The sequence below is a fragment of the Lissotriton helveticus genome, chromosome 6, assembly GCF_964261635.1.
Source record: "Lissotriton helveticus chromosome 6, aLisHel1.1, whole genome shotgun sequence".
Lineage (NCBI taxonomy): Eukaryota > Metazoa > Chordata > Amphibia > Caudata > Salamandridae > Lissotriton > Lissotriton helveticus.
In genome coordinates this window covers 284858744-284885588 of record NC_136067.1, presented here as the reverse complement: position 1 = coordinate 284885588, position 26845 = coordinate 284858744, and the positions used below count along the sequence as shown (strand labels likewise).

Here is a 26845-nt window from a genome sequence, read left to right as displayed (position 1 = left end):
GTTTGTCGTGGGGTCACGCGGGGGGGGTTTGTCGTGGGGTCACGCGGGGGGGGTTTGTCGTGGGGTCGCGCGGGGGGGGTTTTGTCACGGGGTCGCACGGGGGGGTTTCACGGGTCGCACGGGGGGGGGTTGTGGCGGGGGTCGTGGGGGGTTGTTGCGGGGTTGCGCGGGGGGGTGCGGGGTGCGCGGGGGGTTGTCGCGGGGGTTGCGCGGGGGGATTGTCGCGGGGTCGCGCGGGGGGATTGTCGCAGGGTCGCGCGGGGGGGGATTGTCGCAGGGTCGCGCGGGGGGGGGATTGTCGCAGGGTCGCGCGGGGGGGGGATTGTCGCAGGGTCGCGCGGGGGGGGATTGTCGCAGGGTCGCGCGGGGGGGATTGTCGCAGGGTCGCGCGGGGGGGGATTGTCGCGGGGGGGGATTGTCGCGGGGGGGGGGGGCGGGGTCGCGCGGGGGGGGCGGGGTCACGCGGGGGTGATGGTCGCGGGGTCGCGCGGGGGGGGGGGGGATTGTCACGCAGGGGGGGTTGTCACAGGGTTGCGGGGGGGTTGTCGCGGGGTCGCACGGGGGGTGTCGCGGGGTCATGGGGGGGTTGTCGCAGGGGGGGTTGGGGGGGGTTGTTGCGGGGTCGCGCGGGGGGGTTGTCGCGGGGTCACGTGGGGGGGTTGTCGCGGGGGGGGTTGTCGCGCGGGGGGGTTGTCGCGGGGTCGCGCGGGGGGGGGGTTGTCGCGGGGTCACGCGTGGGGGGGGTTGTCGCGGGGTCACGCGGGGGGGGGTTGTCGGGGGGTCACGTGGGGGGGTGTCGCGGGGTCGCGCGGGTTGTTGTGGGGTCACGCGGGGGGTCGTTGTTGCAGTGTATATCTGGAGTCTAAGCCAGAAGTTCCTGTCAGTTGGTGCATGAGCTGCTGAGGTAGAGGTATAGCATCTCCATAATTTACTGCTTCCTGGTGATCAATTGGATACAGCACTTTTCCCCTCCATTGGATCTTCAAGAGACCTGAACTACCTACACTTAGTGTAACTTGCTAACTGTCTGATATACTGAATGTAGATTCATCAAACAGCACCAAGGTTATCTAAGCAAATGAAAACGTTATTGAACCATCCATTTAACTTTGTATCCCCTGATGGATTGGCACAAAACCTGACATATCAGTGAAAAACGAATCCTTTCAAGATTCTGCCAATTTTTTTTACAGCGTCATCACATGAACTTATTAGCACATGAACACTTGTTTTGTTGTGAACTACCCCAGATTGATCTACACAGATTTCAAAATGTTACCATATTATATGTCTTCCAAATGTCATGTATATTCGATAACGATAGCAAAAGTTATAAGCAAATCAAAAAATGGCTTTTCAACTTACAAGATGTACTAAATTGTTAACATAATCAAGCCCACTGGGCACCTTTTTCAAAAGCTTAGATACCTAAAGCTACTAAACAGATTTATCCCAAACCAACAAAAGTAAAGACAGAAATGTATGCCAATCTTGGTGTTAATCTGTACAGTGGTTTTAACTGTAGGTTGGAGCAAACCATCCCATGGGAACTAAAGTGGGAAACCACATTTTTTTGACCGCCCCCATTAACCTTTTACCCCTGCATGGAACTGCAAAAAAATTGCCATGTCAGGCCTTTGTTGACTAGACTAAGTGAGTGCCAAATTTGGTGCAGATCCGTTGATGGGGGTCAAAGTTATAGGCTAATCAAAACAAAGTCCTTTTCAATGGAAGGTGCGCCTGAACCTCAAGTAAACAGTAGTGACTGACACTATGCAGCACATAAATCAACAGATATTTATGAGACTAATAGAGAATAGGAACATTGATCATGAAATAGTGGATTGACATCATACTTCTTTTTTTCTGTTTATACCTAAAAGTCTCCAGGATCCTCAAATGTGGATTGGTAAATTCCTAACACTAGGACTGTGCAATACAATATCATGACATAGAACAATGTAAGAATCACATTGTAAGAGACTATTTGATTAAGTATGATGCAACTGTTCCACCCAAGAATCTTTTCAATTAATATTAATTCTGAAAGTTAGCTTACCTTAAGTTCTGGTAGTCTCTTCATTATTTCCAGAATGATGTAACAACCAATTGAATGACCAATCAGCACCAACGCCATGTCTTTCGGCACATTCTTTTTGAGGAACCTTATTTTGTGTTCTATTTGTCCATTAAGTCCAAAAACATCATCTGGCTCTTTTTCTTCAGTATCTGTCAAAATATTGAAGATGTTCTGTGTAATTATTTGCTTCATATTAGAGTTCCTCTGATTTTCAATACTGAATATTAAACTATTAAACAAATATAAGAGGATCGAAAATGTAAATACATCGAGGGTAGATGCATTTCTGCTAAGTTCCTTGAGTCAAACAATGATCAGCCCCATTCTTGGAGATAACCGTGTCTAGCTGCTGCAGAGCGCAAAATATTGTCTTAATGATTACCATCACACTTCATCCTAGGACAAGCATTCTCAAACATTAAGATCATGAACAATATTCAATCAACTCGCGGATGAAATAAAATGCAGTACACCAAAGTGTAAACATAGAAATGATGGATCAGCACATCATGTTTCAGTGAAATAATATCCTAAACAAGTATTGTACTTCTGAGCTTCTAATGTTTTTTTGCATTTGACATCACAAAAATATCTCAACCGATCCCAGTTGGTCTCACAAAAGCAGATGTCACCTGGTGTAGGGGGGAGATTCAGTCAGTGGGAATTCCAAGATTACCTATTATTTTGTATACATGGACATATGCACACCCTACTTCTCTAAACAAACTAAACGAAAATATAAAAGGGACTGCTGCTCCACAACTTTCTCCCTCTACTCAGGGGCCATAGAGACAAATCTAACTCAGTACTGGTGTTAAAGGAGCTACAGAAATCCCTATCAGGGGCTGTTCCTGTGCCTTCCTCCTAACTATGGCACTCACAGTTTCATGGCAAAGAGAAGACGTCACCCCTTCCATTTGCCTGGTTAGCTACCTCTTATATGAACAGCAGTGAGAATTATTATTTACCTAATAATTTAACTACAACAGTGTTTATCTTTGAAACCCTGGCGACACTTAGCCACTGTGTATATACAGTCTCTCATAAATCCAAGCAACTCCAATCACTGAGCCACTGCTACTACTGATTTGATTTGATTATGGGTTTTGTAGAGCACACATATACCTGCGGGTGCCCTGGCGCTATAGACTATAATTGAAAGTGCATTGAGATTATTGAAACCAATGGGTTTTCAAGGCTTTGTGTTACCTAAATAGAATGGGTCCTGAGCATATGGTTTGTTATGGTATGTGTTATCCAGATCTATAGAGACCACTATCACCCAGGATGATATCCTGGTGCTGAGCAGGTGTGAGTCTAGCCAAATCAATGGCCTAGTAGAACTACTAAAAAAAACAGGTCTTCAGCTTCTTACGGAATTCAAGAAGTGAAGAGGAGGCTCTTATGAGTAGTGGCAGGTCTTTCCATGTTTTAGGAGGAGGCCCTCCGGGACAAGTTTACTGTATGTAAGAGATGTGTGCAAGTAGGAGTCTAGAAGAGCGGAGGCATCTGGAAGGTTTGTGAAAACAGATACGATTCTTGTGGTATGATGGGCCAGTTATGCAGTACCTTGAAAGTGTGGGTGAGGCGTTTGAACTGTGCTCATTTGTGTATGGGGAGCCAGTGGATCTCCTTCAGGTGTGGGCATGAGAGGTTGAGAGTGATTTTGGCCACCAAAGTCTAAATGGTCTACAGCCTTCGGGTGAGTTTTTTGTTGATCCGCCATAGAGGGTGTTCCCATAGTCCGGCTAGCTTCTGAGGAGGGTGCGCATGATGGTTTTCTGGGTGCTGATTGAGAACCATTTGAAAATCCTCCTTAGCATCTTCAGGATATGGAAGAATGAGGCATTGACTTGGGTGGTCATGTCGAGTTTACTGTTGATCACGATCCAGAGATTCTTGGCGTGGGTGTTGAGGATTTTGTGTTGGTCCTAGCTCTATTGGCCAACGATCACAACTTTGGTCTTGTCACAGTTCATCTTCAGACAGTTGGTCTTCATCCAATTGTCGATTTCAGTCATGCCAGTATTAAACTTGATCCGAGTATTGGGCTTCTTGTCCGTGAGGGAGAAAATGCGCTGTGCTTCATCAGCGTAGGAGGGGACATTGATGTCATGAGAACAGTTGATGCTGGCTAGATGGATCATCTAAGCGTTGAAGAGCGTAAGGGTCAAGGAGGATCTTTGCGGAACTCAGATGAGGTAGCAGACGTCCGAGGTGTATGGCACCAGGCTAATTGACTGGGTCCTTCCAGCCCAGAAGGAACAGATCTATCAGAGTCTTTCCTTGGATTCCGATATCGCCTAGGCATTGGATTAGGATGGGTTCGTAGCCCATGTCAAACACGGTTGAGATTTCAAGGAGATTGAGGCCCACTGCGTCTTCTCCATCCAGATTTATGCGGATGTCAGCCGTTGCAGCGATGAAGGCAGACTATTCCAAGTAATCACAAGAAAGCTATCTTTCAAGGCAAGCTCTGCAAAACCTCAGAAGAGAGACCAGATAGGGAGTAGAGGAGTGCAGAAGTCTGGGAGCATGATACCTAGTAAAATGCAAAGATTAATAGCTCTCATGTGTGGACGACTGGGACGCCTTGTGACATTCAGAGCGCCTTGAAAAGGCATCTCTTTTGAATGGACAGCCAATGCAGTGTATTGAGATGTGAACAAATGCTAAAATATTTAAAGATGTCAATATTAATCCGGCTGTCACATTCTGGATGAGTTCTAGCCTTGAAGTCCGAAAGAGGGGTAGTTCCAAAAACAAGGCATTGCAATGATCCAATCTACTAATAAGAGCAATTGGATCAAGTTTTGCCCAAAAGCTGAAGCAATGAGAAGCAATTTTTTAAAACATTTTTTCCTAATGAGGAAGCAGGTAAAAGTAAGTTTCTGGATGTGGGAATCAAAAGACATATTCATGACAAAGACTGCAAGCATTAATGGCTGAGCAAGGGTTAGTTCTCATAGAATGAGGCCACCAAGATGAGGACAAACAGGAGAGGCTGCCAATTACCATGTACTGCATTTTATCAGAGTTAAGACAGTGAGTTGGCATTCATTCAATAGGTGACTGCTACCATACAACACTTGAAGCAATCTTGAAGGGAGTCAAGAACCTCTTCCGGGCAAATAATTAGCTGAGTATCATCAGCATATGAATAAAATTGGAATCCGACAAATGTGATCAAACTAGCCGTGGGAGCCACATAACGATTGATAAAGGGTAGAGCAGACACCCTGTGGGTCTCCACAACCTAGGTCCTTAAAGGAAGAAGCGAACTGGGCAAATAGGATTGCCTGGGACCTTGAACTCAAAAAAGGAGCTGAGCAGGGTTTATCCAGAAGGATGTTGTGGGAGACTGTGATGAAAGTTGTTGACAGATTTAGCAGAAGAAGGGCTGCCAAGCCTCCGGAATCCAACATCATTCCATTGCCATTGTTGGCGTAAATCAACACGGTCCCTGTGCTCAGGTGGGCGTGAAGCCTGACCAATATGATGGAATAGCTGACAGTTATCGAAGGGTCCTGGTGCTCCCTTGTAACAAAGCATTCACAGATGTCCAGCTCAGGTCATGGGCCAAGCCTGTACATTGCCATTGCCCCGTTCCCGGGGATCCAGTTTTCCTCACACTGCACCCACTTCGGACATCATGGTTGTCCAAGTCTCCAAATCCAAAATCAACCCTAGTGTGTTCCCTTCCACTCCACTGGATAGGAAATCCAAGAGGCTGGACATGTTCGGCAAGAGAATGCTCTCTTCCGCCAGCCTTGCACTGCGGCTGGTGAACACTGGGTGCCTCATGAGCCGATATACCCATACAGTTTGGGATTCGGTTGTGCAAGTGCTGCCCATGGTCTCGGAAGAAGTCCAAGCCACACTGATCCAGGTTATTCTCGATGGAAGGGACGTACCACAGTTCACCATACGTTGAAGACTGGATACGACCGACTAACTGGGCAGAACAAGTGTACTGTCAATGGCCCTACATTGCCACGCCTAGTTAAGTTCCACTGGCTTTTTTTAGGGTTACCTAGGCATCTCTTATGGACATGCCCTTCAATGGCACATGGCACTCAACCACTTTAAGGCTAGCAGGGCCCGTGCCTGGTCACTGGGACTCTCCAGGTCCCTGCACCAGCCCTACTCTGCCTTTTGACCCCTCTGTGGCTACAGTAGGGGCTACAAACTGCATTTTCTTCCTCCCAGGGGCAACAGTCTTCCCTGTACTTTCATGGCCAAAGACAAGGTTCCCAAAAGCTTTGTGGGACTCAACGCCAGTGATCTACACAGTGTGTCACACCATCCAGCTGCAGCCTAAAATTACCTTTAGTTTGCCCTCTCACCATTTATATGGTGTGGAGGCTGCCGATGATGATAAGTGGAGCACACTGAGGAGAACCTATCAATAGCTCTCTGGAGAGTGTTTCCGTGAGGAGCCTCCTCACCTTTCACACACTTTTATGGTGGTGGGATAGAGATATTGTGTGAAGTGAGAAATACACACAGAATATTGTTTGTGGAAGATAGTCACACTAAGATTTTTTAATAAGGATAGGAGCAACCCAAGTGTACAGCATTGTTTAGCTAGTACCTGAAGTATTATCACCAATAAGAGGTGTGGGGATGCCAATGGTTTTTATCCTGAGATATAGAGTAGGTTTTTTTTGTGATTAAAAAGTTGTGAGTGGAGGGCAACCTGCATTATTTCCCTCTGGAGCTCCTTTTTGTGAAGGATGTCATTCTGGCAGCCAGGGAATCTCTCGACAAAGATGGTATCCGCCTGCCATTGGGACAAGTTTGTGGCTTGGTACACTGTCAAAAATGCTGATCCCCTCTCTGCACCTTTGTCTAAGATTTTGTTGTTTCTCCTGTCTTTAGATTAGTGGAGCTTTGCTTTGGGCACAGTTAAAAGCTATCTTTCAGCCATTTCAGTTTTTTTTATGGTTCTACAGAGAGCTCCATCGACTGGACCCAAAAAGAGCGTTGTCGTTTGACACTGCTCGCACCAAAACTCTTCGTTGGGCTCGCCGGAGCAAAGAAAGAAAAAGCTGTGGAGAAATGGACTATCATGTGTGCAGAAACCTTAAGGAGCTATATAATCCACATTCAATATAATAGGATAAATGGAGCCATGCACGACCAATAAGATTCACACTTTTTATTGTTATCAAAAAAACGTAGATCATAAAGTCAAGACAAATTTCTGATGTCTCCAATGATTGAGTCCTATGCTATGTGTAAGCTAAGACATCATATTCCTTTATCTACATATGATAAAATCCATATATGATCAAATTACAGACAAGTTTTTTAGGTCGAGTATTCGAAGACCTCTTGTGTATACTTTAGTATAGTTTTTTAGGTCCAGCATTCGAGACCACTTGTATATACTGTATGTATATGTACATTGTGGCCTCTGGAGATCAGCCCTTGGACTTGTCTGCTTCCGCTTAGGGACTTTTTTTTCTGTTCCACTGTTTCTATTTAACTGTCTTGATAGAAAACGACCAGTAGAGGTCAGTAACATACCAGAATTGCTTTCTGCTGAGGGACTTTCTTTTTTAAGGTCTCACCTGGCGTTAGCTGCCCGCATGCGATGCTCTCGCCATGCGAAGGCCTTTTGTAATCAATACACTTTCGAAAGGGCCTTTAAGCCCCGCCCTTGTTTTAAATTGGCACACGTCATCGTTTATGTTAAACGCTGGCGCATGATTGAAAATCTGGCTTTTGGGTTGCCGCCTTGTCCACTTTTGGCCCCGCCCACCCGGACTGGTAACCGCCATCTTGTACTTTCTACACTCCTCCCATTTGTCAGTGCTTCTCCCTAAACCCCTTTCATACACTTTCCCCCGACACAGAACACTGCTCGCCCACGGCCACCTCATCCTCTGAGCCCTCATCTACCCAGCTTCTTGCCTCTCACAGTTCGCATCTGTAAATGTTTTTTCTTCCTGCCCTACACTCCTCACATTTCAGAGTGGACAGAGAGCTACTACCGGTGTTTTTTGTAGGGTATAGTGGACATGTAATGTGTATTGGGGCCAGGGTGAGGTTTCTCAGTTCAGTGTACTTGAGAATGACTACATGTGATGTTTAGCGGAATCTGTATAGTCGACTACGTGCAATATGCGAGGTGTGCAGAGTATCGGCAAAGGGTGATGTGTACGGGGGACTGCATGCTAAGTGTTCATGGGCAAGGAGGTGGTAGTGTAGTGTGCGGGAGAAGGAGATGGTTCTCTGCAGGGGTGCATGCACAATTCCGCTTTCAACTGGGAAAAGAGTGGGCGCCTGTGTGCAATATACGGCTACTCGTGAGTTGGGTGTGTGCACTTGAACGAGATGACATGGTATCGGCATAGAAGTGGAGAATGGACAACGCGTGGCTGCGCTATAATATGTACAGGGTCTGGGTCAGGCAGAAGAATTGCCCACGGTTGAAAATGGAAACTTCATTGAACGTCGGTGGGGTGAGGGGGAGCTGCATGCTCCATTAGTGCTTGTCCCTCCATTGTGTGTCAGTGGAGTGTTTATGGGAAGCAGTGAGCCCTGGGGTCAGTACGTGTCATACTAGGAGATACATTGTGCCCACGAGGTCTTCCTGTGCACAGGACTCTTGTACAGCCTTTTTGTTGCTGTAAGGAGACCTGAGGCAACACGGTGCTATGTGAGAGACTATACTGTGTCTGTCACTTCTCTAGGTTGGGGCACTGCAGAGAGGCACATGATTCCTGTGCTGGGGGTTTGCAGAGGGGTCCCGTGCCACCTGCTGACGCCTGAGAGGTCCTAGTGCTGCTTCCTGCTGTGTGGTGGAATGCCTTGGAAGGGATGAATGATATGCGCAGGATGGGCAGGCATGGCGGGTGTGGTGGATGGTACAGTATTGATGGGTGCGCGGAGTGTGGGAGACTGGGCATCGGGAAGGAGGAGTGTGTAGGGGCAAGAACTGGGTTTTTAAATAAGTGTGGGTAGGTAAGGTGGGGGAGAAAAGCTGCGAGCGAAAATGAGAAAGGTGGGCAAAGGGGTTGGTGTGCCAGTGTACAGCTGCCACTGTTTATAAGTAAAGAGTCTGTTTCTTGGGCCAGGTATATATATACCTACGGGGAGATGTTGCATAGATGTGCATGAGTGTGAGCAAATGGCTGTAGGGGTACGCGATTCAGGGCTAAGGTGTGTGTAAAAATGGAGAAGTGCATGTCTTTGAGTAAAGGGTTAATTAATAGATTATTATAAGTGTGTGTGTAATAGGCTTAAGAAATGTTAGTACATGTTCTTAAAGGGCTCCAAATGTGTGTGCAAAAGGCTGAAGGAGTGCGCACCCCTGTCGTCTTGACTTTGGGCAAAGGACTGTGGAAATGGATGTGCAATGGTGCCTACAATCAAATGTAGTGGTGTGACTTAAGAGCTAAAGGAGTGTGCATGTCTGCGTGAAATGGCTGCAGGAGTGATGAGCTCTGTGTGTGAAGGGCGGCAGCTAGATGCTATAACTGAATGAGTTACTCATTAAATACGAGCACTGCTCGTTTGTTTAACCCCTTCGCCGAGAATTGTGCCGCGGCGCGGGGGAGCTAGGGGGTGAGCGCGGCGTTGCTGTTCTCGTGATGGAACCAAGCCCTTATGAGTCATGGGCGGCGCGTGCTCATGACGGCGTGGTTCCGTCATGACCCCGCCCGCTCATTAAGTCGCCCACACAGGTGAGGAATTAATGCCGCGTGGGAGGAGCGGTAGCCGCATGACGGAACCACGCCGTCATGAGCACATGCCGCCCGTGGCTCATGACGGCGTGGGTCCGTCATGAGCACGCAAGGGGTTAAATGCAGGTCTTAAAGCATCCATGGCAGGGAGTTGGGGGAGCTGCTAAATCACACACCACTTTAATAACAAACCTACTGCTCAACTACTACTCTATTGTTCCTTATGCAATATACTGCTGTCCACACTTTCCAACATACAAAACAACACTAACTCCAGCATACTTTTTCCAAACACTCCTATTTACTATATTCCCACACCTTTCTTCTGCATCACAGTTTTACTTCTCAATATACTATATTCAACCTCATGCTAATAATCTAGTCATTCTCCTTCCAAAAGCAGAAATGCTGCTCCTACCCTACTAAAGTATGTTTTCAAGTAGAAAAAAAATAACAAATACAATACTAACAACATAAAAACACAACATATCACAAACAAACACTAATTAATGCAAGGCAAAACAATACCATTAACAACAAGCATTGGCATAGCCAATAGGTCTTGCATTTGGGAACTTATAAGTGTTTAGCCAGAGATATTGACTTTACCTATGTCTTTAAGCTGTGCTGTACAGTAGTTTGAGGCATGCTTAAAAGTTATAATAAAGAAATGTCAGAGCCTTGTTTGTTACCTTAGATATGACCAAAAAAGCATTATGTACAACTAAACGACCATATTAAAAAAGTATTAAAAATAATGTCTTGAGTTTTTTTTGTCCTTTCAATGCTGGCAACTGGCATGCCTGTCCCAATTGTTGCTTGTTGTGTTTATTTTGTTATGGGGGCATGAATAACAGGAGGATGAAGGTCAGTAAGTCAGTCAGTCAGTGAGAGTGAGAGAGTCAGTCAGTGAGAGAGTCAGTCAATAAGAGTGAGAGTGAATGAGAGTGAGAGAGAGAGTCATTCAGTGAGTGAAAGAGAGTGAGTCTGTGAGATAGTCAGTCAGTGAGAGTGAGGGAGTCAGTCCTTTCTTTAAGCGAGAGTCAATCTTTAAGCGAGAGTCAGTCTTTTAGCGAGAGTCAGTCAGTCAGTGAGAGAGAGTGTCAGTCAGTGAAAAGAGTCAGTCAGTGAGAGAGAGTCAGTGAGAGAGAGTCAGTGAGAGAGAGTCAGTGAGAGAGTTTGTGAGAGATAGAGTCAGTGAGAGAGAGTGAGTCAGTCAGAGAGAGAGTGAGTCAGTCAGTGAGAGAGTGAGTCAGTAAGTGAGAGAGAGTGTGAGAGGGAGTCTGTGAGAGGGAGTGAGAGAGTGTCTGTGAGAGAGTGTCTGTGTGAAAGTGTGTGAGATAGAGCGAAACGGTCATGCACATGAAACTGGTATGTATAAGTGATGCAATGGCCCATGGGCTAACTTCCTCACCCTACTGTCACCACCATCACCTCAGCAGTAGGTGTCAGCAGAGATGCGAACATATGTGATTCTCCTGCATGAATGTTTCTTATAAAGCTTCAATGTGATGTAAATTGGCCCTGTCAGGTAATGATACAACCATCAGGCCAATAATTATTATCTTTATTTCCTGTAGATCCCTAGACTTTGTGACACTAAGCAAAGATGTGTGTTAACCTTAACAAATAATGGTTAGTGAGTAGACCAAGTGCCATTATTAAAAGGAAATTCTATGAGCAACAAAGAGGAGACTTGAATAGGACTTTAAACATATTTTACAGAGAATACTGTGGTTCTGCTCCAATGGCCAAATTAGATAAGCTCTAAATACTGTATTGTAAAGGATATTGAGTCAGTAACAAGGAACAAACTTTGGTGTGCTTTGAAGACAATTTAGAGACGCTATCAGAAAATGTGTTATTAGTTGGGGAGGATACGAGTCATTCTCAAGTAATAAGTCCAACACACAAGTTCAATTAATAAACATGGGCTCCACCCCTGGTAACTAGCCCACCGCAGCCATGTTTAACTGTTGAAAAGGATGTCAAGTTTGTAGCAGTACAAATAAACAATTAAAAAGTCAAAATACAACACAACAAATTTCCCACAATCAATTTCTAAAAGTGGAGAATGACACCAAAATTAATAAAATCCAATAAGGTTAACCACAGATAGATTTTTCACGTTTTAGACTCGCCCTCGGCCGAGTATTGACGCCGAGGGCTGGGATCTGATTTTGGCCGCCATCTTGGGGGTAGGACTCGCCGCCCTCGCGCTCTAGTAGCGCTATATAAAGCTCACCTCTTCTTCCGCGTAGCGGACGCGTACTGCGGACGCACCGGACCTGTGCCTGAGTCGCGCCAGAGTCCTGCCCGTCTGCGCCCGTCAGCGTCCCGGAGGCGTACGGCGTGGCAGGATCTCTTAGCCCCCTTTTTTCTATACCCTTGGATTATGTTATCCTACTCATCCCCGGAGCTCCACTCCTTGCGCACTGTTGACGTGTCTTGCCACTCAGTCTTTCCTGGTCGCCATAGGGGTAAGCATAAATGCCCAGGCTGTAATTGGCATCTTACTAGCGTACCTCCCTCCACATTCCACACGAAGGAGCAAAGCATTAAACATCTTTGTTTACTCCTTAACACCAGGTCTATGCATAGACATGCCCAGGAGATTTTTGAACTCCTTTCCACGGACAAACCTACCTGTCTTATGCTTACTGAGACATGGCTCAATGAGTCCTCTCACCCAGACATTTTTGCTGCTATCCCCCCTGAGTACAACATCTTCAGACAAGATAGAGATAAGGGTAGAGGGGGAGGAGTGGCTCTCGTGGTGAAAAAAACATCGACGTGTTCGATCATTCACACGGAGACCATCACGGGCGCCGAATCCCTTGCCTTCTCCCTATCTCTATCCCCACAACAATCTGTCAAGGGGCTTCTAGTATATAGACCCCCGGGACCCGCGGGATCCTTCTTTGAGGATCTCCAGCAAGTCATGTCTGCACTAGTCCTGAGATCTGAGCGGTGTCTACTGGCGGGAGATTTTACCTTCCACATGGAAGATTGTTGCGATCAGGATACCATTAGGATGCTTGATGTTACGTCTGCCTTGGGCTTGCTCCCCTATCTCTCTGGCCCGACCCACGACAAAGGTCATACCTTAGACCAGGTCTTCTCCACTTCACCAATTGAGGTCACTGCTCTGCTGCCGGTATTATGGTCCGATCATCGACTAGCTCACTTCCAAATATTTGGCAATGAGAAGCAAGCAATGACTGCTATGAGACAGCAGGGAAGTAATTTCAGGGCTTATCATCGGGTGACCCCAGATCTGTTAGCCCAGGCCCTGGTGAACCATCCTGTGTCCTACACTGGTGATCTGGACAATGACCGTGAAACCTTACAGACCTGGCTCTCAGCCAGATTGAATGAGCTTGCTCCTTTACAGCCCCCCGATCTGCCAGCAAACGGGCCTCGGCTCCTTGGTTCACTGTGGAGCTGGCCCACTCTCGCAGACAATGTAAAGTCGCCGAACGGACATGGAGAGCCCAATATGATGCCGAGGCAAAACTGACTTATAGATCTATGATTAAATCCTATCATAGACTAGTTCTACAGGGAAAGAAATGCTACTTCGCTAAAAGAATCGAGGAAGCAGCAAACTCCTGTAAGGAGATCTTCTCAATCGTAAGGGAATTCACTACCCAGCGATCGAACTCAGCACAGGAAGTACCGGCTGAGACTTGGGCTGATACTATTGCCAATTTTTTTACCACCAAAATTAGGCAGATACAGGATTCTTTTCCCTCGAGACCGATAGTTGATCTTTCGACCTTGTCGGAAGAGCTAGCCCATCTGCCCTCTTCTGGCCCTGTCCTGGCGGACTTTCCGCCGCTCACGGTATCTTCATCACTAGCACTTATGAGGAATCTTAAATCTGGTTCGCCACGTGACCCCTGCCCGGCTAAATTCTTAGCTAAAATGGCAGACGTTGTCAACCCCCTAGCCAATCCCATTTTGAATCTTTCCTTGAATCAGGGAGTCCTATCTCATTCCTGGAAACAGGCCATGGTTATCCCCCTTCTTAAAAAGCCTAGCCTTGCCCCTGAAGTCCCGGCCAATTATAGGCCTATCTCGCTCCTTCCAGCACTCACTAAAATCTTGGAGAAACATGTTCATAGCGTGCTCTCCAACTTCTTGGAGTCCAATGAGCTGTTGCATGCGTCTCAGTCGGGTTTTCGACCTAACCCGAGTACGGAGACAGCGCTCTTGGAGGTTTCAGAGATTGTGAAGGAGTCGCTGGATGCCGGAGGCAGGGTGATGTTAGTTATGTTAGACCTGTCGGCGGCTTTTGACACCGTCCCCCATGAGGATCTCCTCATTAGACTGTATGATATCGGTCTGAGGGGGACGGTGCTCAGGTGGTTTTGTTCCTTTCTGGCCAACCGTCGACAAACGGTCTGGGCCTCCCCTGGATCTGCCGAAATGTCGCCTTTGGGAGTTGGAGTTCCTCAGGGCTCAGTACTGAGCCCTACTCTATTTAACATCTTTATGACCCCTCTGGCGGCATTGGTGGAGTCCTATGGGGCCCAGATCGTTTCCTATGCTGACGACACCCAGCTTCTCTTTACCTGCCGGAAGAGCGAAGAATTCGATGGTGAAAGTATCCGTGAGTGCCTTGGGGCTGTTTTTAACTGGTTCCAACTAAACAGCCTCAAGTGCAACTCGGATAAATCCGAGATACTTTTCTTTGGATGCCCATCGGAACCGGACTGGCATGGTTGGTGGCCTGCCGACATGTTCCCTCCAGCTCATTCCTCGGAGTCGGCTAAGAACCTGGGAATTAAAATTGATAACGGGCTTACGCTCAAATCCCAGGTGCTGACCCTCACAGGAACATGCTTTGGTATCCTCAGAATGCTCCGAAAGTTTTTTCCGTTGCTCTCTGAGGAACATCGAAGAATAACGGTTCAGGCCCTCATTGGATCCATACTGGATTACGCTAATATCCTGTATCTGGGTCTTCCGGAGTACCTCTTACAACGTATGCAGGTGGCTCAGAATGCAGCTGCACGAGCCATTTTTGGCCTGCATCGTCGAACCAGTGCTTCGAATTTGCTGCAAATCTTACACTGGCTCCCCATCCGGAAGAGGATAATATTTAAAGCCATGACACTAGCTCATAAAGCCTTACATGCTACGGGGGCTCAATACCTACAAAAGAGGCTGGCTTTTTACCTCCCGGCACGATCTTTAAGATCAGAGTCACTGGCACTCGCAGTAGTCCCCCGTATAAAGAAAGTCCGTATTGGAGGACGGTCTTTCAGGCTGCTGGCCCCCCAGTTGTGGAATTCTCTACCTCTGTCTTTGCGGTCCACATCCAACTTACTCGCTTTTAGGAAGGGTTTAAAGACCTGGCTCTTTACTGGCTACAGTTTCTTTTAAATTTTATCCTTCTGTTCTGCTCTCTCTTCTGTTGTTGTTATGTTTTACCTGTCTCCTCCCTGGGTCTGGAGTATAAAGCACCGGGACACTCCTTTGGAGTAGCCGTGCGCTATAGAAGACCCATAATAACATAACATAACAAAAGTACCAAGAAAAAACAAAGCGTAAATCCAAAGTCAATATTTGCGGTTGACCAGGACCCATGTGCAAATTCTAGGTAACTGTTAAGGAGCGGAGGTTGAATACCCAAAGCATGTTATACCAGTCAAAATGTTTACCTTCTAACTTAGTTTTTCCTATGGAAGTTAAAATGCTTTAGCAGGGCATAGCCCTGCCAGCGTGCTATGCAGTCACTTCTGAAGATAGGGATGAAGGTAAAGGGGGGACAGAGCCATCAACCACCGAGACCATCTGAAGGTGCATGTGGAAGCCATCTCAGTTCCAGCAGCAGAATATTATATGGTCCCGCCCCGAATTGCAGCTATTTAGAGGAAATGTAGCGGAGTTGAAATTGGAGTGGGTTAGGCACATGCCAAAAACCAGCTAGAGTTGGCGTTGGGTGAAAATCTTACCGAAGGGGAATGAGTAACTAGCGGCACAAAACAACTCCAATTTAACAACATACATTGTGAATTGTACTTTCGAATTGAAGTAGCATAGTGCATCAAAATGATTTACGATGCTGCCTTACGCCAATTCCTTGTAAATATGCCACCATGTTCCCTACAGTGGTGAACAAAAGGTCCCACTGTGCGAAGGAGGGTGCAACATTCTATCATATTATATGGTCCCGCCCCGAATTGCAGCCATTTAGAGGAAATGTAGTTGAGTTGAAATTGGAGTGGGTTAGGCACATGCCAAAAACGTGGAGGTTAGGTTTCATACCCAGGCCCAAGGAGAACAAAAACACCTATTAATTTATTGATTTAGTGCTTTCAGTGGCCAAGAGAACCAGTGCAATCCACTGGAAATCGGCCCATGTACTCATCATCAATAAATGGTGGTGCAAACTGAGCAGGTAGGCAGAGGCTGAGGACATTGCCAGGTGTTCCTAAACTATCACCTGAGGTAGGGGTGCCAGGGTGGGATGCCATCTAATTCTCTTGAAATTTACCCAGAAATCCAACGACAAATCCACCGCGCATAGACCTGAACAGTTTGATTGCAATGCACTGGTTAGAATGTTTTGCGCTCTTGCTTAGGACTCACGTTCACACTAAAAGAGATGGCTTCTCATGAACATTGTAGCATATTTGTTGTAATGTGCTGCACTCCAGTCTTCTGGTATGTTCTTTTTTTCAGTAAATAAAATTAATGAATATGTCAAAATAGAGTTGCAGTACCACAGTCTGGAGGCAATAAGGGCATGAACAATCTGCACTTTGTGCCAAAAGGAGAAAAACTGTAGACTTTTCATTAATGAGCACAGCTCGCAAAACACTTACTGACCTTCGAGTATTAAAATGAGTTGTTTATTGACAACGTTTTTACCGCAGGACCTGAGGACCAGTCTCGGGCAAATATGCAGGACCTAAAGTAGTTAAAGTCTCAAACCACACAGAATCTCACCATGCACTTACAAGTATTTTGCACACATGCAAATCTCTACCTTGGACAGGATGTCACAAAGAGCTGAGAGAACACTGGTGACATCTCCAGAAATTTTCAAAACAATGGGCATCATTATAATACCGGCACTTTAGCGAAGGAGGGACAGCCCGACAAGGATTCGGCGGTCCCCCTGCCCAATTACAATGGGCCCGATTCACAGAACTAACTTAAGACAAAATCCTAAACGTAATACTTTTGGTATTCACAGAAGGCATTAAGTAGTAGTAAAGTTCGGATTTTGTCTTAAGTCTGTCCTAAGTTTGTCTTAAGTCTGTCTTAAGTCAAACTTAAGACAAAATCCTAACTTTACTACTACTAAATGCCTTCTGTGAATACCAAAAGTAGTAGGACAGAGTTAAGACAAACTTAGGACAGACTTAAGGGGAGGGGAGACAGAAGCCTACGAGGCAAGGGGTCGAGCAGACTGGAAGAGGGAAGCTGCGGTGACGCTCCGGGCAGTGAAGTCATGCCCTCAAGGAGGCAGAGAAGAAGCAGAGGGGAAAGGTTAAAAAGAGAAAAATATATAATAAATAAGCATTGGCCACGCGGCAGTAAAGCCGCATGGCCGTGTGCATTAAAAAAAAACAAGCGGTCGTGCGGCAGCAGGGGGGAGGGGGGAAGAGGAGGAGGGGGGCGGGCGTGATTTACTCGCGGGAGCGATAATTGCTACCATATGGTGGCTCTCGCTCCCGCTAGTGAATCACCAGACGTGCACGCATTGCCATTGAAGGCAATGGAAAGCGTGCACGTGCTTGGCTGAAAAGCCAAAGCACGTGCCGCTGCTAGGCAAGACCTAAAAAGGATTGCGTGAACTTCAACAAAGGCAAGACCTATTGCATTTCCAATGCTTGTTTTATTTTTCTGGCAACTGCCTCTATTTAACTTTCTTGATAGAAAAAACCAGCAGAGGTCAGTAAAATACCAGAATCACTTTAGCATTCTCTAGACTCCAGTCCATAGAAATTGTCTTCCAAAAGCACCCGTAGACAATAATATTTTTTTCAAATCTTGTATTTTCAGTGATATTACCACCGAAGGCCCTGATTTTATATTAAAAACAGAGCTTTGGATTATACCATTTCCAGCTGAAAGGCCATATTTCTCTCCATGTGTTCCCATACCTGGCGTGTCACACAGTTTGGTGCTTACTTTCGCACCATGTTAAAGAACAGTAGATGTTTCAGCACCCAGGCTAATGTGCTGCATAGCTAAATACATATAAGGTCCCAAAGGCAAGACCGATTGCAATGCAAATGCTTGTTTTATAATACTTTCACAATACCAATCAACACAGTATATAAACCATTTATAGGTATAAAACGTGGCTAATTCTTGGTGGATACATATCTCAACGCTCGTTTCGGCGACAAAATCGCCTTCATCAGGAATGCCACAGATGTAACCTAATTGGACCATACAGGGCAATGACTGTCCTAGTGGACAATTGTGTTGCACAGGTTAATTTTCTGGCATATGCTAAAGTAAAAGGATTTGACTATATACTCAATGTCTATACCAAGCAGAACATGAATGAAACTTGGGGGACAGAATTCTTGATAAGGTTCTCTTATTTTATTAGAAGTACAGCACGAACATTTCCACATTCAGTCTGATGCTTGGGGAATATTCTAAGGTAAGGAATCTGCAGATAGATAGAGTCTCTAGCAGACAGGTGTTACCGAAAGTAAGTAACTTGTTCGTTCACCTAGGTATACACACAAGTAAATCTAGTACCCATCACTCTCCGTCTGACAGACAAACCAAGAAAGATAACCAAGCAATCCAATAGTATTAACAGTGTTTTCTTACTCAGCATCAAGATAACTGGGTTAATGGGATTCAAAAGGCAGAACTCATGTTTAAATCCTAACATAGTTCTCTCACGAGGTCGTCATTCTAATGCACCTATGAATTTCATGTTCAACTGCTTCTTCTCACTTTTCCTAGGAGACAGGTTTCTTAAGATAACACACTGATACAGAATTTACAAAATATCCATAAAGTATTTACTCAATTGCAAGCAGCTAATGCATCTTGTAAGGAAAATGCCAAATGCCAACTATCTGCACTATGCAAATTTATAGAGTGGTCAACTCAGTTTAGTTATACATTTTTCTATATCTTCTTAGCTATCATGTGAAGTTCATTTTGTGAGACCCTCTCTGTAAATGAAGTCGAGTGGCTGGGAGAATGTGGTTGCCAGCTCACTTTCATATTGATGCTATGTTTTACTGCTAAAAGCCACTTTCAACATAGACCCTGTGTTCCATTCCCCCTCCATTCCTTACTGGACTGGACTAAGTACTAGAATAGAATATCTGCACTATCTTCAACTGGTATGAGGTCAACTTCAGTAACGTATTGATAAGAAGGGATATGGTCCTGCAGATCATTCCTGGGCACCGGCCTCGTTTGTTCATGCCCCTCACTCGATTTGAGACTTTTATTAGTGGATTTGTTTTAAGTCAGGGGCCCTTTCTGAGGTTCCTGTCAACGGTTGCAGATTTCCCTACCTGAAAGGTCTGGCCAAATTCAATGATGAAAGTGAGCTACTTCTTGAAGACAAAGAAGGACGAGCAGCAGAATTGACAGTTGTGGCTATTTGGGGGCTCTTTAATGTTACCAATATGGCACAGCCTTAATTCTGTACTAACCTGGGCTTGCCATTCTAAGATGGCGGGTGATCCTTACACACTACTGCCAGGTTGCTCCTAGCACTAGCAGCATAAAAGCTAGGTGTTCCAAGAGCATGTTTGCTTGGCAATTGAGCGGCATGCTTTGTTTTCTGCTTGTTGGCCCGGTTCTCATCTGGCCTTTTTTTCCTAAAACACTTTTGTTAGTGTGGGACATTCCTCTCGGGCTTGACTAATCTTTGCTACTATCTTGGCAAGCCTTCTGTGTCTGCAATTCCTTCTGGTCTCAATACTTGCCTCCAGACTGATCACCTCCTCGTGTTCCATGGAACTTGTGCTGCTGGCCAGTCAGTTTCTTGGCCTGCAAGGGTGAGTATACTTATAAACAGTATGTTTCGTTACTGACATCTGTTTAGAATTGCATAATGTGTGAAATACTTCTGATTTATTTCCAATGTACTGATGGATCATGCATCTCTAATCCTTAAAATGGTAGACTTGCCTTACGGGTGTTGGTGTAAACATATCATAGTTAGTACAAATGTTTTTTTCCTTTCCTACATTCTCGTCCCCGTTTCCTCTGGATCAAATACACAGTAGTTGTACTCAAGTTACGTACAAACCATTTTTCATGTTGGGAGGCATGGGGTTTGTCCTCTGGTACCCATTGTCTTAGTTTAACCTTCTGACAACTGCAGCCTGAATGAGATTAAAATATTAATGCCATTCAATGGACCATTCAACATTGAATTGCATCAGACTGGGAACTGATGGACTGTAATAAACAAGAGACTGACAACAAGTGAGCGGGCCACAAATGGTGCGCCACACATTGCATGCAGAGGAGTAGGATTGAAAAAAAGTTTCAAACATAAAAAAGCAATGAGAAGGCATGAACAAAAGGACCTGTCAAAACATTATTTGAACAGTTTTCTGGAAGGCAGAAGATCTGTGCCTCCTAAATATTCAAAACTAATCTCACGAAACATGCTACATATACCAGATGTCATTGAGTTCAAACTGCAGAGAGCAAAACAACTTAGGAAGCCTAATCCCAAAAGATACCGGTTTAAAATTCTATTTTTCCTAGAATACACTGATCTCATAAAATTGGTTATCGTTCGACAAATTCTTCATCAGAAAAAGTCTAACAATGGGTAATACTACAAGAAGAACAAAACAAACAATACAAATAGTCACAGAGATGCAGAACATTACCGTGATGATCTGGGATAATATCACAGACAGTACTTGTAGTTGCTGATAACAAGAAAAGGAGGCCTCCAGGCGACACAGTGGCTAACACCATTATGCTGCAAGTTCTCAATCGACGACCATCCAATTTTATTACAGTAAAGCCTTGCCGCCTATACTACAGGTACTACACGAGTTATAAGATGCAAAGGATTTTAGGAGGTTCAGATGCTCATTACCATGCCAATTTATGAACAGTTTCTAAATGTGTCCATCCTACTGTCTTCTCGGTCAGGAAGAGTGGTGCGTGGTGACATGGGGTTTTGAGCCCATCTGTAGGTTGCCATCCCCACCACTGAATCTCCCATGGGGTTCCCAATGACAAAACTGTTAGCATCATCCAGAGGCTCATATTTTCTATCCAAACTGACAACTGCTGTGCAGGTGGCTGGCGTATTCATGATATTTTTAGTCTCTTGCTACATAAGGTCAGTGACTGACCACATTACAAGATGGGTCTTTACAGTCACATAAAAAGCAGTCATTTCTAGTTTTTCTAGTATTTTCACCTTTGCAAGAGAGCCCATCTACTTTTTCAGTGTTTTTTTCCTACGGCCTTTTTGCTTGCTTTTCTGCTCCAAGTTATGTCTCCCTAAACCGACAGATTATCTGGACACAGCACACTACTTTACTCCCAAATAAGGCACCCGGATTGGATAGGATCCCAGGAGACCTGTTCAAATCTGAATTGGTAATCTGGGGCCCGTATCTGCAGTGCCTTTTTAATGCAATTCTCCATGGCTTGACACCCCCTCAAACGTGGGCAGGTGCTGAGATCATTCCTATCTACAAAAAAGGCTCCCCCTTAGAACCAGCAAATCATAGGCCTATTAGCCTAATCGATGTAACACAAAAGATCTTTGCCCGTGTTCTTTTGGGAAGATTGCAGAGCTGGATGGATGACCATAATATACCTACTACCCTACAAGCAGGTTTAAGATGCAAAACCTCAACAATAGACCAGTTGTTTAGATCACAAATAATCCATTGGAAAACTATACTGCTGGAGGGAGGCTCTCTCTACCTAACATTCGTGGATCTCAAATCCACGTTTGATATGGTGGATCAAGACCAGTTGTGTAGTTTACTGCTTGAAATGGGGGCTCCAGTTTACCTTTGTCAACAACTTAAAGGCATACATGAAGGTACCTTTGCCAAAATAAGATTCGGGAATATCGGAAAACTTTCAGCTCCATTCCCTGTATAGAAGGGTGTGAGGCAAGGCTGTGTGTTCGCACCAACTATTTTCTCCCTCTTCCTAAACGGGCTTATAAAGGATCTTTTAGCTGTTAAGGACATAGATTCACCAAAACTTGCTAACCGCAGAACACCAGCTTTAATGTTTGCGGATGACACGCTGCTCTTATCTAAAACACCTATGGGGATGCAGCGTGTCTTAGAGGAATTCAGCTCGTTTTGCAATAAAAGGAATCTGGAGGTTAATACAGAAAACAAAGTACATGGTCTTCCATGCCGACTCCACCAACTGCCTACACCCTAAAATGGATTCTAGGCCCCTAGAAAGGGTCCCAGTTTTCGATTATTTGGGCTTCACCCTAAATGGGAGAATGGAATGGGGGCTGCAGATTACCAAGGCAAATCTAAAATTAATTCAAGCAAGTGGGGGGATTCTAAAAGTTCATAGAAGCTGTGCTGTAAAGGTTATTGGCTTCCTGCTGAAACATACAAGGTCCAAACCAGAGGAGCCACTTTATAAGGTGCTGAACTTTGGGGCCATTGTTCAATTAATACCCTAACTGTGATGGAAAATAACTTTTTAAGGCAACTTTTGGGTCTCCCACAAAGCACCCCCTAAATCCCCTTAAGAATGGACCTGGGCATTGCTCCCATTGCTGACTTGATTACCTCTTGCTCACTCCTCTGCTGGCGACGGCTATGGAGCACGCCAGAGTTGGAAGATTCTAGAGAGGAACTTAATCGGTTAAGTCAATTCTGGGACAGGGGAAGATCCCTTGGCTGTCCTTTATTCAGGACACTTTTCGCAAAATAGGGAGAAATGACTTGTGGTCTGCACCTGAGCAGTCATGTCCTGCTACTTCCAACAGTCACTAACCTCTGCCTTGAAAGAATATAGACTGATAAGTACCATTCAATCGACTAATTCATCTAGTCTAACCTCCAGGTTTTTGGACGTAAAATCGCATTATAGCCTGGAGCCGGCTTTAGATTTGATTCAACCTCTTGTAGCCAAGAAATTGTTTCTTCAATTGAGGCACGGGACGCTCCTCCTGTATACATTTACTAACAAGTGGGTGGGTGCCAATAAATTATTATGTCCCGGGTGCAATGAGTCAGAAGAGATGGAGATCCATGTGATCTTTTTTTGCCCTGCATACCATTTGGCTAGAACTAAATGGATTCTCCAACAATGCAAGAATTTAGGAATAAAAAACTATAGAGAGGTTTTTAGACTACTAAAGTATGATATGCACCCGGTTGTTGTTGTTATAACAAAATATTTATTTGCAATGTAGTGCAAACGCAGATGTTTAGTGAGAAGCTAGGACAGAGAGCTGAGATGGCGCTGTCTTATTCATGATCAATTTCCTGATTTTAAATGGTATCAATTGATGATTACCTTTTTTAACTTTGCCTTTTAGCTTATTTATATTTTTTAATTCACTGTATTATATGAAGATATTTTCTAATTCGTTGCTAAAAACTGACCTCACTTGAGATGTCTGATTATGCCTCTAAGGGTTAACCTCTAGAGGGGGCGTGTCCTTCCCTTTATTGTCATCCTCTTGTTACTCAGGGTTTAGATGCTAAAGAGCATCCTTGAAATTGTTTTTAAACTTTACTATGCTATCCTATGTTGTTGCACTTATAAATGTTGTATTGTGCTTTTATGGCAGCACTTGCCGAAATAAAATTTGATTGACTTTGACAATACTTTACACATGTTACGCATATTTGTTGCCTTTAATATAAGCATTTAAAACCAGGAACATTCCAGAAGTCCCTTAAAGTATTATTGGACATGTTTTATTTCTTTTCTAGGCACTTTAATCTTACAATTTTAATAGATCAAGGCACCTCCTACAGGTTTAAGGTTCATTAAGAGGTGCCTGGTAAGTGTGATGTCATGTGATGTGTATTTGTAAAGCGCACAATCACCTGAGAGGGTATCCTGGCACTGAGCAAGGATGTGTTCCTAGCCCGGACTATGGTGGAAACAATAACATCGGGTGTGTGGAATTATCACCATCTTTGACACGCCTAATGACGCGCCTCTCATATCAAAGGTCATTGGACTACTATTGTCTAGACTCTAGACTATGTATGAATGAAGGTATGTAACGTTTACAACGCAATTTTTACAACGCACTACCATTACAACGAAACTTTTACAACGCAAAATCCATTACAACGCATACATTTACAACGCAGTCATTACAACGCATGACACTACAACGCACACCACTACAACGCATACCATTACAACGCAGTCATTACAAAGCATACCATTACAACGCATAACTTACCATCCAACACTTACCCTACTGTTGCACCCCCTGGAGTTAGAATAGTAATTTTAACCCCTACACTATCCAACACTTACCCTACTGTTGCACCCCCTGGAGTTAGAATAGTAATTTTAACCCCTACACTATCCAACACTTACCTTATATGCAAAGTAGTGTAATGCGTTGTAATGGTATGCGGTGTAAATGTACTATGCGTTGTAGTGGAATGCGTTGTAAAGGTAGTTTTAAAGTATGCGTTGTAATGGTATGCGTTGTAATGGTATGCGTTGTAATGGATGTTGCGTTGTAAAAAATGCGTTGTAATGGTATGCGTTGTAAAAGTGTGCGTTGTAACGTCATACATCCATGAATGAAGACTACAGAAACAGATATATCATGTGATTAAATCAATTTCTGGGTCTCAACATAAATTACACAAGAGTAACCTGTAACTTTTTTCAAGGGTATATTACACAGTACTGTAGCAAGGGTAACAAGGACTCTAAAGCAAGTAAGGGAGGAAAATGGGGCGTGCATTCCCCGGCTTGGAAGCAAAAATAGCAATCATTGGGGTGAAACGAGCACCTCAGAACTCGGTGCAACTACACCAACTGCACTTTGCTAACTACGCCCCATACACCCCGAGAAATACTTTTTACATTGGCCCGACGACGTAAAAAGTTGGAATGCATGGATTAGATGGGCTACTTAAGATATCTAACCACGTTAAAAACAAACTTGAATCTGCTATGCCTCCTAAATGTGTTCCACAGAGCTCCCGCGTCGCCGCCTCGCGCGCGCCCCATTCCGCTGATATTTCTTCCACAGACACAACACGCGGTTCTTCCTGAAAGGGTCCCCCGCTCTGAAACCAAACCCTGGAAATACCGCACTCCGCTTGGAAACCCAGTGAAAGAAGAAAAGCATGCGCCAAGAAAGATTAGTAAATCTCTCAACGCCTTGACGTTAAGTACAAACGGGGCCTTTCTTATAATGTGGTTCCTCCTCATTCATCAATATTAAAGGCACCTTCGAAGCACCTGACAAAACACAAGCTCGGAGCTGAAAGAGGAACGGCCTTCCATTCCGCGGGCCACGCAGATAGCCCCGGTGGCTTCTGATAATGTCATTTGAGGGTTTATTTAAGTTGGCTATTACTAGGTTCGGAAAAGAGTCGTACAAATTCAAAAAAGTTAGGAAGAGAGTCATCGGATAAATAAAAAAAAACACGGGAAATCATTAAATCCTACTTAGTTTAATGCAAAAAGAAATGGGCAGCGACAGTACAAACACTTACTAATAAATGAAAAGAGCCAATAAAAGCCTAACATACAATTACACTTTACCTTAAATACGATGTATTCCTATTTGTATGTCCCTACCAGATGTGAATCCATATGACTATATATATATATATATATATTTATATATATATATATATATATATATATATATATATATATATAACCCTACATCATGTAGATGTTAAAAGTGGCATGTTTAATTTGAACTGCACCAAAAAGAAAATGTGTTTTACCTAAGTTCAAACCACATGGTTTGGTAGCTCTTGTGTGGAAGAACTTCGATGGTGTAAACTAAAAGATGAAGTAGATGTTAGGTTATGTTGATTTTTTTCGGCATGCACTCGTAGATCGCAGGAATGGCCACAATGCAAGACACTACCTAGGATATCGCTTAGATGTGTGGAGGGTGGGAATAATGTCCAATATTCGCATTACCTGACATTGTTGCTACTCTGCACAATTACATACAGGAGGTGCAGCAGTAATACTGTGAGGTCACACATGAAAACTGCACACCTAATTGTAATTATCAAAGAGGAATTATTGATGCTGGAGAAAATTTGACCATACTACCAGTAGGGGCAGGGTCATATCTGATTACTACACAAATTACTGATTCAACATCTAAATATGGCAGAAATGGTAATGGTGTTACTTGGCGAGTCCTTTCCAATGTATTTACCAGCTATGGTTGAAACTAGAGCCTACACTTGAAGAGTTTGCTTGTTAGGGGAGATACTATTTGGGGAGAAATGCCAAGACTAATGGTGTTTGTGAAGTGCAGATCAATCCAGGACTGATAGTTCGTACCATGGGAAGGACAGAATTACAGAATGAATGGGGAGAAACATGCCTCTTAGAACTTTATGGATCGGGCAAGCTGTAAACAAGATGGCAGCTAAGGACCACATCCCGTGGCCTGGGTCATAGAGCTGCGAATGTGTGATTAGGAAGAGGGTACCCTGCTGATAAATCCTGGCTTTGTAAGCAACCAAGCTTGCCAAGAAGATCGTAAGGGCTGAAGTAACGCGGCCTGCACTTGAATTTTAGGAGGATATAGGCTGCAGAGTTCAGCACTCCCTCAATGTGTTTCAACATGTATGCACCGAGGTCAATGAAGGGGTGACCATAACAAGTAAAACTAAGATTATTTGCGCATATGCCAGGTAAGAACGAGAGGAGTGAAAGATCACTCTGATTGATTTTGAGGGATCTGACTAGGCAGGAGCCTTGGCAATTAGGCAACAAAGGAAAGTGAGGAGTGACTGAGTAATGACTAGGCCGTGGTCATTTACAAATTAGGCCTTCATTTGCACTTATGCATCCCAAAGTTGAAGGCAGTTAACTACTCTCATGTGGGCTAAGATTTTTCAACATGATCTAGGTGATG

The 26845-nt window shown here is 44.6% G+C and overlaps 1 protein-coding gene across 4 annotated transcripts in view; it reads right to left on the bottom strand.

The window, feature by feature from the left end:
• Positions 1–26845, bottom strand: part of LDAH (lipid droplet associated hydrolase) — a 1444635-nt gene that overhangs the window by 949609 nt on the left and 468181 nt on the right. For all 4 annotated transcript variants that reach the window (XR_013596100.1, XM_078647724.1, XM_078647725.1 and 1 more), the window contains exon 4: positions 2060–2229. Coding sequence is in view for 3 of the 4 variants with exons in the window: in XM_078647724.1 (XP_078503850.1) it covers positions 2060–2229 (170 nt within the window). In the remaining variant the exon portion in view is untranslated. The remainder of the gene's footprint in view (positions 1–2059; positions 2230–26845) is intronic.